This window comes from Sinocyclocheilus anshuiensis, unplaced genomic scaffold (genome assembly GCF_001515605.1).
Source record: "Sinocyclocheilus anshuiensis isolate Anshui unplaced genomic scaffold, SAMN03320099.WGS_v1.1 scaffold817, whole genome shotgun sequence".
Lineage (NCBI taxonomy): Eukaryota > Metazoa > Chordata > Actinopteri > Cypriniformes > Cyprinidae > Sinocyclocheilus > Sinocyclocheilus anshuiensis.
In genome coordinates this window covers 880,419-892,968 of record NW_015536521.1, presented here as the reverse complement: position 1 = coordinate 892,968, position 12,550 = coordinate 880,419, and the positions used below count along the sequence as shown (strand labels likewise).

At 37.6% G+C, this 12,550-nt stretch overlaps 1 protein-coding gene across 1 annotated transcript in view; it reads right to left on the bottom strand.

The window, feature by feature from the left end:
• Positions 1–2,836: 2,836 nt before the first annotated feature.
• Positions 2,837–12,550, bottom strand: part of LOC107693770 (neurexin-2-like) — a 415,962-nt gene continuing 406,248 nt past the window's right edge. Inside the window, exons 24-25 of the mRNA XM_016493287.1 lie at positions 7,921–7,999; positions 2,837–5,693 (exon numbers count right to left, since the gene is read on the bottom strand). Of these exons, the coding sequence (XP_016348773.1) occupies positions 4,897–5,693; positions 7,921–7,999 (876 nt within the window). The 3' untranslated portion in view covers positions 2,837–4,896. The remainder of the gene's footprint in view (positions 5,694–7,920; positions 8,000–12,550) is intronic.

Genomic DNA, 12,550 nt, shown 5'->3' with positions numbered 1-12,550 from the left:
CGAGCAGAACAAATTTTTGTGTAAATCGTTCGTAAAGATGTTCTGACGTAAAATTTCAGATTCATGAAAGTGTTCGTATTTTCAAAACGTTAGTTGGTACGAAAGAAATTTACACCTGCTCCATACCATGTGTAAATGGTGCGTAAAACGTTCTGTGTTCTTTTTGGCAAACTGATGACACTGAATTTTGATGCACAAATAATATTTTACAAGTTCGTTTGCTCTGTTTTTGTTTTTGTTTTTTTTTGTTGCTGGGAGTTGATAAACTGTTTAGCTTTGGGTAAAACGCAACGCTTGTCACTGTCACTTTTTACCCAGCCGTCCAATCAATGGAGGAGGGGCGGGACAAATACGAGGCTACACCGACCAATCATCCTACTTGTACAACAACTGAACAACAATAGAGAAGTCAACATTGCTGGTTACTGCATTTTTATATTCAGTAATATTCTTCAAAATGAGATAGCCTACTAGTAATACGTTAATACCGTGGATATTCCAAATGATAGCAATCAAAGCGTCTCAGCTGGAAAAACGCTGTGCCACCAAAGCGTCCTCCAGCACCACCAGCTGCCGTTTTCAGATGAGCGCCTGACATTTTTCAGCTGGCTAAAAACGCTTTGGTGGACACGTGTTATTGAATATTTATTGTTATGCATATGGCCTATTAGTTTTCTTTTTGTGCATTTATGCAATATACTGGAGCCAAACCTGAGAAAGTAGACCAGAATATTCCACTGCGTTCCCGGACACGCAATTTGCGTAGCTGTAATTCATAGGCGGGGATTATGGTAATTGTGAATGAGCGCGCACGAGCGCCCTATTTACGAATAATTGGAATTCATTAACATACGCATGTTTAACTATCAATCGGAAATCGGAAGTTTACGAAGCGTTTGTGAATCCGGAAGAGTTTTCGGGAAGGTCCGTTTTACGCGCAAATTGAGATGTCCTCACTGCAGAACACAAGATCCAGGGGGCGAGGTTGGATCCAGATCCAACTCCTCCCACCTTACATATACCTAAACCTACCCGTCTCCACCCCCTGATCCCTAGACCCACCCATCTCCACCCCTAAACCTACCATCTCCACCCCCTAGATGTGGATCCAACCCCGCCCCCTGGATCTTTGTTCTGCAGTGAGGGGCTAATGCGCAAATTACTCAGAATTTACTCCTATATTTACGAATGTTGAGGCCCATTGTATTTTCACACACACACACACACACACACACATATATATAGTGTATAAACAATTTTTGTAGTAATATTGGGTTATTCTCTGACAACACAAATCACTTCAGGTCACATGACCAACAGTACACGCTATATAAGTAAACTTTGCTTTATAAGTACATTTTATCCTTGTGATTTTCATGTAATCAGCCATTTTACAGAAGGCGGAATTGGTACTTCAGTTTTACATCTGCTAGAATATAATTGAAACCACAGCCACTGACTAAATGAAAACACCCATTTAACTAAATGCTGTACTTAAGTGTATTTTGTGCATATTGACTAAATGCAATTTACTCCACTAGATTTACAATAGACCCAGAATAATGATGAAAACAGAAGTGTGTCATGGCCAGCTTTCATCATTTGAAAGCAATCAACACTACACAGCTTTTGAAAGGCTCGTTCCATATATAGCCTTACCAGTCTGAATCTTTTCCAAATTCAAGCTGCCTCTTATTCCAGGAAACTGCTCTCCATAAGCATGCTTTTAGCTCTAGCCTTTTAAATAGCTCCATCTGTACTGCAGTGCGTATAGTTAGTTAGGAAACAAGTACTTCAAGAACATAATATACAGTGCACGCAGAACGAGAAGAAAGAAAATGTGGGGGCCGCATTCCCTTCAAGACCATAGAGGAAGAGTGTTGTTTGGAGGCCCAACCACCTAGATCTGAGCAGTGTGACAGCAGAGGAATCTAAAGACGTCTTTGTATGGAACCCATCAATATATAAGACCAGATGATGAAATTGCCATGTAAGACAAGGGTTCTTGACTGCACAGCGTGAGAGTTCTTACAGTGGAATAAACCTTGATTTTCAGACAGGAAAGACGCTGGGAAATAATTGTTCTCGCATTACCAGTAGTCTAAGATGAAACCTTTTATGTTCAATATTAAATATGAAAGTCTCAAACCTCTGACAACAATAAATAAAGTGGTGATTTCACAACTCTTAAAGAGATTCTTTCATCATTTATTCACCTTCTTGTTGCTCCAAGCCTGTAGGACTTTCTTTCTACTATGCAACATAAAAAATGAAATATTTTCTTTTACGGAAGGTCATACAGGTTTAGAAGAACAATAATAATAACATTTACATTTTTGGGTGACTCACACTCAAATGTTTGGGGTCGGTAAGATTTTTTTTTTAAATTTTATGTTTTTGAGAGAAGTCTCTAAGCTGCATTTATATGATTTAAAATACAATAAAAACTGTGATATTGTGAAATATTATTACAATTAAAAACAATATATTTTTTATTTTAATATATTTTAAAATGTTTTTTCCATGTGATGGCAAAGCTGAACTTTTCTTCAGTCTTTAGTGTCACATGTTCCCTCAGAAATCATTGTAATCTGATTTGATACTACATTTCTTCCTATTATCATGTTGAAAACATATGCACTTCTTAATATCTTAGTGGAAACGGTAATACATTTATTTAAAATAGAAATGTTTCGTAATGATATTCAAAAGTCTTTACTATCATTTGATCAGTTGCTGATCCCAAACTTTCGAACGATAATGTCAATCTCTTTAAGACAAGCATTTTTAGAAATAAAAGAGACCACACTGACCAAATCAGTACGAAGTATAGAACCAAGTGTATTTTTCCCTCTGTCAATGTACACATATTTAGATTTCATCTCACAGTAACACTTTACAATTACATTAAGAACGGGAATATACTTTGACCAGCATAGGTAAATGACAATTATATCTTAAAAGAACAAACAAAACAAAAACACAAACAGAAAAAAAGCCCTGTCAATGACGTAACAAAAAACCCAAATGTAAAATGGAGGTATGGCTAGGTGTAATGCTTAATTTTTTTTTTTACCAAATTCAATAAAATCCCAAAACATTACCCCCCCCCCACTTCGTGTAACTGAAGTAATATATATTGTGAATAATTTTTTTTTTTTCATTTGCAGAGAAAAGGACTAAACAAAAACCGCTTTGTAATAACAAGGAATGTCAACTCAGGAAAAAACATATTTTCAAATGTGAGAAATATCTAGACAGTATACTGTGTTTTTTTTTCTTCCTTTTTTCCTCCTTTCCAGGAGGTGTCCTTAAATACAATAGTATGGACACAAGGTTGTGCTGCTTTATCCATAAAAGTCTTGTCAGTTCACTCCTTTTTAGTTTCTTTTAAGGTTTGGGAGGTGGTGAGCTGGCATCCTGATGAGAACGAGTTCCTTTTTTTCCCTCCTAGAAGAGATGCCACACAGTTCTCAAAATATGATTTTGCCTCCGTTCTCTTTAATCTGTTAGCTTCACTGCCTAGTCTCATTCGGATGGGTATTGGGCTGTAGTTTCACACCATAGAGAATATAGGAGGCAAGAGAAAGAGTTCTCGTAGTCTTGCGTATATCTTTCTCATGCCGGAGGACGAACGAGGACAAACACTCACACACACACACACACACAAGCGCACACGCATACGTACCGTATGCACGATACACACAAACCTGTCTCCTGTAGCGTTTTCAGCAATGTCCTGTATTTACATAGATACAACATCTTTTGTCCAAGCTGATGTTCAATTCAGGACAGTCCCGCTTTCTGAGGTCTCTTTTGTCCGCGTCGTGCTCGCCCATGGTGCTATGAATCCTTCCGGGTGAGATGAGAGTTATCAACTTTATGTATTTCATATAAAAAAACTCCCATGGAAAGCTGAATGTGAATACATCATGCATGGAACACAATTAGAAGCCTAACAGATCACAATGTTTTGGCACCATGGAGAGAGAGAGAGAGAGAGAGAGAGAGAGAGATGCCTACTGAATGCCTTTCATTCGCTTTTTTAAGTTCTAACAACCTTCTGAGCTCTTCTACACCTGCTGGTGGAGCAGGCTTCACCGTCTGATCTGCCATTCTAAGTGAGAACATGTTTATGAAACCATGGCGGATAAACACCAAAGAAAGAATTGGATTCATGTGTTCCATTGCGGAGAGATAAATCCTAATTTCTACACTGACAAAAGGTACCAGAGTGGAAATGAATTCAAGCTCTTCGGCTCAATCAGAGAACGAAACCGAAGATGTGGTTATCCGCTGCCTTTCCAACCGAACACGTTTTTTCCCTTCGAAAAAGGTGTCAGATTTAACATCTCCACAAGAACTGATGGGAGCATCTGCTTGTCTCGTGCAAATAACTAACACAATCGCTTCTGTTCTTCATGAATTATTACAACGAGGGCCAGCGAACGTCTCATTGAAGATCTCAATTTCATAGCTCTGTGAAGATAATATTAAACAAACGTTCAGGAATAGCACCAAAAGCTCGTGTGTGGAGACATCTGTTAAACCGGCGGGTTTTCTCTCCCTGTCCATGGTGTTTCGTTACTCTCCCGTGGAGGCCCGGCCCACGCAAAACATAAATTTTTAATCGCAAAGAGGGCATTACATCATTTGGAATGTAATGGAAGATTTTCTTTAGACATGATAGCGATAAAATTACATACAACAATGGCTTCGCAAGACAGAAACGAAAGGAGGAGCTATCGCTCAGTGTTCCTTCCTCATTCCCTACGTCCGTATCTTTCGGTGGCAGAAAAACGTTTGGAGAAGTAAACAGAAGATTGTGTGGCTTAAATGTTTTGAGGATGCAGAGGAGGTGATTTGAATGTTTAAAATCCTCCTCCTCGGTCTCTCTCAGACGTAATACTCCTTGTCTTTATTCTTCTTGCCCTTGGTGGTCGTCTTTGTGATGGCCGCGGTCGTGCTCGGCGTCTTCTCTTTGACCACGGCGCCGTTGCTTTCGGATCCCGAATTGCGGCTCTGGTCCACCTGATAAGAACCTTCGTCTCGGTTGCGGTACTTGTACATGGCGTAAAGGAGGATGAGGATGCAGAGGGCGGCAGCTGCCACGATGCCCACCACCATGCCTGTGGTGCTGCTGGACTCCCTGATTACCTCCACGGCGCCCGGGTGGCCCTTCTCCATCAGGTCGGTGGGGTGAGCTGTGGGCACATGGGGGAAACCAGGCGGGTAGGTTAACCCTGGAGTGTGACGGGAGGACGGGGCTGGCGGCAGGAGCACCTGGTCACGGGTGTTCATTTTGCCTGCGGGGATGTGGAGCTGGTTGGGGTGAGTGGTGGGGCCGGGGATTGGAGGGCGGTGGTCACCTGGGCTCTGGCCTCCGCTCTTGCCCACGGCGGGGGGCGGCGGTAGGACCGTCCTGTCTGTGACCATGGGGGAGTTTTTGTAAAAGTCCTCGTCATCGGACTCCGTCATTTCTCCGGAGCCGAAGGCCGATACCTCCATAGGGTCGCCGCAGTCCTCCTGGTCCGGAGGGCATGGCGGGCGGGGGTCGGACAGGACAAGGGACTCTTTGGTGGTTTGGAGAGGGGTCAGGGATGTGGGAGGGGTGGGGATGGCGGGGTAATGGGTGGCTATGGGAAGGGTGTCTTGGGTGTCCACCGTAATTATGGGCAACACAAGTTCACCTCCTGGGATGAGAGAGGAGAAAGAACAATTAGCAAGGACTCGAGAATGTCTACATGCACACACACGCGCACACTATTAATATTAGAATTAGAATTCTATTCTGTGCAATTTATTCTAAGACAAAGATTCTACACACAGTACTTTATATTCACATGTAAAATGCTACAGTATTTTCTAAACCTACTCAAATGACTAACATAAACATGTCTAGATCACTACAGTAACATGTAAAACAGAACCAACTCATATCTTGAATAGCTCTTGGCTCTTCTTTGGTTAAACAAGATAGCAAACCATGGAGTTTGGGTCACTTACATCAACAAATAGGCCGCATGATTTTTGCATGGAAAAAAAGCAAATTACAAAAAACAAAGGTGTGTAAGATGGTCCCTTTAAAAGCACAAATTTTCTCCCCTGTATACTCTTTGACATTCATCTGTGCTCTAGGCGTTAATTTGACAGATTTCACTATGCAATGATCAAATCCTCTGCATATGCGCATTGTGTAATAAGTTAAATGCTGTGTCTCAAAACCTAATTAGGTGATTTCTGTGTAATGCTACATCGGGAATTGTCTATATATATCTTATTACAAACAAAATGGAAGCTCAAGAGTGGATTTGACTGATATGAGATCTGAGATGCTCTTTTAAGGCAGAAACTTCTGATTCTGATGTTGGCATGTGATTAATAAATTGAATATAAAGCACACAGACAGCCAAAACACATTTTAATTATACACACTACTTTTCCAAATGTTTGGGGTCAGTATTTTTTTATTTATGTTTTATTCACCAAGGACACATTTAATTGATCAAAAGTGACAGTAAAGCCATATATAATTTTAGAAAAAAAATTCTATTTCAAATAAACCTTCTTTTGAATGAGTAATGGCTGCTGAAAATTCAACTTCATTCACAGTATCAAACTACATTTTTGATTTTTATTTTTGATTTTTAACAGTAAAAAATAATCACATATATTACTATATTTACTATTTTTTTAATCAATTATTACTATATTTACTATATATTTTTTAGCAAATAAATACTATTATCAAATTAATGCTATATTTTCATCAATAAATACAAAAACATGAAAAGATCTTACCAACCACAAACTCCTGAATGATAGTGTAAAACTTCATCATGTCTTTAATACTTGGGGGGAAAAAAGATAACTTTAATTTTAAAAATATTTCTCATTGAATGGAGCTTGTCACATCACATTATGGGATGGCCTTATCTATGAAACAAAAAAAGCTATACTAAAAGCTATGCTAGGCATGCAGCTGACTAGATTTTGAGACAGAGCCAATAAATAGGGCTGTTGTAGCAATTATTTAATAAGAAATGTCTGGGTTAATGTGTTTAATTTTCCAACATTTCATTCAACTAAAATAATCTGAAATGAAACCAAAGGCTTGGACAAATGTCAAACAGCAACAGCTGATTTTCCAGATGGGCCATCAGAAACAACTCAACCACTCTGAATGATTGCAACATAATGCACAATCACAAGAGAAATAGCTGAGCACAGAGTAATAATTCCATGTACTATGCAACACGGTTTGACGTCACACCTACATTACTGATATATGAATGCTCAAAGCGGAACCCAATGATGGAGTGGAAAGGCCACTTAGCATTATGAATAGCCCAGATGGTAGAAGGCCACCCTTTAAGCAATATAACCCTTAGTCTAAACTCAGTCAGATCAGCTCATAATTTAGTTCCTAAATGACCTGCTGAGCTCCAAAGTATCCGTCTTTGTTTATAGCATCTATGGGGTTAATATGAGGGAAGAGTGCTAGCAGAAAAGCATTATGGGTAACAGAATTCACATTAGGAACACAAATTAAAATTGACACTATATTTTAGATCCAACTGAAGCTATTTCCTGAATATTTGCAATTGTTTCATTTTACATATAAAACATGGTTTTTACTGAACACATAAGATATAAAAATTTAACAGTCTTAAAAATTAACAAAAAATTAAAAATGATTAAAATAGAAGCTCTTGTTGGAATTAAAATGAGAAATTATCTACGGAACTGCACTACATCCAAATGCAATATATCCGCAAGTCATTAAAATCCACTGCTTAATTAAAAAAATGTTAAATTCTTTAAGAAAGTAGTTTGATCTGATGTTTGTGCTGCCTGTGAGCGTCTGGAGCTTGTGTGGGTCTGTATGGCCTCAGTGCTTCTGTGTGTGTTTGAACTCACCAGTGCCGGGCTCACACTCCTCCAGATCCTCATCATCACTGGGACATTCGGCTGACGCCACCAGCAGGTCGTCTGAGTTCTGAAAAAGAATACAGGTATACAGATGGTTCATGTTTACAAGTTTGGAGGCAGATTCTATTTATTCTGATTTCTCTGCACCCTTCTCTGCAAGCAATCTGAAATTGTGACTGTTATCTTATTTGCCCAGTTTTCTTTTAAGCCCAGCGCTTTTGTCATATTTAATCACTCATGCCCCAGGGGTTGTTTTTATTCAAGTTAACCGTTTTCAGCCTTTTCACATTAAAACTTTTCACTAACGTTTCTATTATTATAACTACTTTTCAAATACATTTTGATATTCTAGTTTTACTCTTGACCCATACTGTAGTTTTTTTTTTTTTAATCTGACATTTACGGTAAAATACCAGCAGCTGTGGTTGCCAGAACTTAACTGTAAAAATATGGTAGCAACATTTGAGGTTTTACAGACTTAACTTAAATTTACAGTAAAAAAGGGTATTTCAATAATTCATTTATGTTAATATATCAACCTATTGAATTACTAATATCTGTTTTGTACCACTGTAATACACTGACAACCACCAAAAACAGGTGGTGAATGTCACATGATGAACCAGAGTTCACAAACACACAACAGCTCTTCCACAAGCTGAGGAGGGAAATACTTAAATATAGAAGGTGCATATAGTGATATTTCAGTATCACTTGCAGTATACTGAAACAATGCAATAAATGTTAATTTAACAACATTAGATGCAAGATAAAACCCCAATGTACACAACTGTTAAGAAACAACTAAGATGATAAGTTATTTCAAAGAAAAACATCAAATGTGAAGTGCCATGCAGGGAATTCTGGGAATTTTGTCAATTTATGTTTTTTTTTACTGTAAATTATACAATGACTTGTTCTAAAAAAAGTCATTTTAACAGTGTTTTACTGTAGAATTACAATTATTCACCGTATATATACATACTGTTAACCAATTAACAAGTTTCTCCTGTTGCATTTTTAGTTTTTTACTGTTAAAATAATGATAATTTTTTTTACAGTGCAGACTTTCTGAAAGTATAAAAACAATAGAAGATAGTATACAGAATAAACAATATTAACATAATAAACAACATAACGTAATAAAGAAACAATTTCAATATTTATTGTGTGATTTATATAAATGTAAAAATTACAGTAGTCTCAGTTATTTTCACCACAATAAACAAATTTGCCCTTAATTAATTAATAAGATTTTGTTTGTTTGTTTAAATCATTGTACTTGTTTACCAGGAAGACTATGTTGTCAGTGAAGAGCATACTTGAATAAAATTAGAAAATATTATTTATTAAATTTTTATTTATATTTGTATTTTCTGCCATTTTTAATTTATAACTGTAAAAATGATGCAAAAAGTGTGAAAATAAAATTGAATGTATTTAGGATACATAAAATGCTACCTATGAAATTACCATTAGCAACACAAAGGAGTCTGGCATTTTATCCAAAAAATGTAAAAAAAATGTCACTTCCACTACTTCCTAAATTGTGGCGGAAATGTCATTTTAAAATTTTTAAAAAATGTTAAAAAATTTTTGTACGTATTCGTCGCTTTGTACGTATTCGTCGCGTCTATCTGTCTCGAAGCGCGCATTTGACAATAAAGCAGACTTGAACTTGAACTTGAAAACACTGTTAATGAAAATACTCATGACATCCAGAAAATGACAGAATTCTTCTATGATGCACGTCCACTGTTTCAACTGTATTTTCTTAAAGTCCACAGGCTCAAAAGCACCCACGGCTGAATTGTTCAGCTCTTACGATGCAGTGATGCTAGACCAAATGGCTTCGCTGCCCCTTGGTTTGACCTGAGTTTGAATTAACATTCCCGACTCATACCTCACATTCATAAAACATGTAATTGGATCTGGGCCATGACTGATTTGGGCGCATCAGTTTGTCCTTTCCTATCGAGAGGTCAGAACAATTTCGCTGTTCACTCATAATGGCAAATTTATCTGTTTGCGAGGCTGGGAGCATCGACAGAATGAGCCTCCCCTTTCGAAGGCTAGATGAGGTATATGGAGGCATTTATTGATGGTGACACCAGTATTTGCATTCGCGCTCTCTATTTTAATACCCACAAACAAAAACACAGCTATAGGAATACCTTTTTCATCTGTATGTAATGAAAACAATCATGGTAAGCATCATAAACTATTAAAAGAGTTAAGCCCTAAAGGTTCATGTGTGCGCATTCCATGATGCGATAACTGATATAATACTTTTTTCCTTCTTCATTCAAGACCAGATAAGATTCTAGCTTAATATATGCAAATATGCATCACCTCTGTATTTAAATACTTGTCGTTTTGACCACGATTGACATGCATATACTAACGGAATTGGCTTGTAGACAGTCTTAATCGGTCTGGATGAAACAGTGCCGTATGGATTTATTCCACATTTTGCTAGCGCTTTTCTTGTTCTTTGACTGTTCACCATTGTCAGCTACAAATATTTTAAAACCTCAACTGGCCAGAGTTAAATTACTTTCGAAGGTAAGCTCATTGAGAAAAACATTCTGTTTTAAAGCCTTTCCATCATATCAGCAATGTTATTATGCTTTATTTACACCAAATATACAAAAACATTTAGTGTCCTCGACATCCATCAAATATGTAGCTGAAATCTGCTGAAACGGAAAAAAGATGACAAACATTAAATGTACAGAAAGCACCATCAGGGTTATTTCAAACAAAAAGCCATGCTTTGAACAATCAAAGCATTTATTGGGACAAAAGAAAAGCTGTGACAAATTTGCTTGGTTGTTGAGTCTGATTTACAAATACTAATGACTCTGACATTTCGAACTTCTAATTAAAAGACGCATTGCAGAATTAGTTTTGCCTGACTGAGTTTATTAAAGGATAATTAGCGCGCTTCTTATCTGCACTTCTGCACAATGCCTATGTGTTTGGTAAGACAAGTTTATTAAGAGCACTGAAATTGCAGGTTGTGTTTTGATATGTGCATACATTTCTGACAAATACGTCATGACTAATTTTTTTATTGACATGGCAAAAAAGTTTTTTGTCCTAATTGTTTTAAATGTCCTAATCCTTAAAAGGGAAGTATAGTATCGTGTCAGCTTGATCAAGGGTTTACTTAACAGACACTATTCACAACGGCACAATTTCCAATGCGCTGCAAGAGCCCTGACGTGGGCTGTGATTTACGTGGTGTCGTGAAGGTTCACTTCAAAAGCACCACAAATTTGAAGTCCAATTTGAGGTTGTGGAAAAGCAATCTTAGAACAAAAGATTTGTGCTGCTGGAGGTATGGACGCTTTGATACAAAACAGCACAAGCCGCTCAAAATGAGGCTGAAATAATAACATATGTCTGACCCTGCAGCTCTGACTGATTTCCAGAACACTTGATTTGAGTTTGAAATGTACGCTGAGTAGATTTGATCTTCAAATGTTTAGATATTTTCGCTCCTGATGTGAGCTACCTTACTTACTATTGCCTACAAAGGGAGCTACCTTAATAGGGAGCTTCTTCATTGTCACGCAACATTATAAGTGTATTGATCCAGAACTCTCTATGTAAGTCTGTTTACCACACAAGTGATCCACATGGACTTGTTACATTTATTACAATTAATTGCAAAAAAGTGTAGCATTAGCATGCTGCTAAACTAACAACACAATATTCTGCATGGGAATGACTCACAATTAATTTCAATAATGTAACAGCATGTTGCTAAACTAACAACAAAATATTCTGCACATGATCAAATCAATTTCAATAGTGACTAGCATGTTGCTCTAATACTCTGCATGAGATCGACTCACAATTGATTTCAATAGTGTTAAAGGGGTCATATGATGCGATTTCAATTTGTCCTTTCTCTTTGGAGTGTTACGAGCTCTTGGTACACTCTAAAAAACGCTGGGTTGTTTTTTTCACCCCAAATGCTGGGTTGAGACCGCTGGGTAAGGACGTTGGGTTGTTTTAACCCAATTTTGGGTTGAAAATTGGTCTTGATCAATAACCCAGCGGTGCTGGGTTGGGAACGCGCACGTGAAATAGAGCACGCACGTCACGTTAACATTGGACGTGTCTCGACGACACCAGTGCGAGAAGCCGCCATTTTCTCAGCGTCTTCAGATGGAAGCGAGTGCGAGTGAAAGACGGTTTATGGTAAGTAAAGATTAAAAATGTAAAGTCATCATTCATTGTTTGAGTCCGGTAGTATCTTGAGATTTCATGGAAGGCGGAAATATTCCGAAAAGAGCTTATATTGAAAAATACGCGGACGCGGATTTCGCCTCAGAAATAGTCTTAACGGAACTCTCTTTTACTCTCTTTTTACTTTCTTTTACTGAACGGAAGAGGTGCTTTTAATATAACGTCAGTGAGTGTCTTATGTCATATTTACATAGATTTTACAATATTTAAATTTTTTGAGGTGTTAACCCCTCTCTGGGTTATTAACATATTTACATGTTAATTCGTTATCTTTGTTTTTCGCAGTTAAGTTGAATGTATTTTCCTAAAGGAAACGGCGTTATGTAATAAAGACTAGCCTAATTATTTTGAGGCTGAT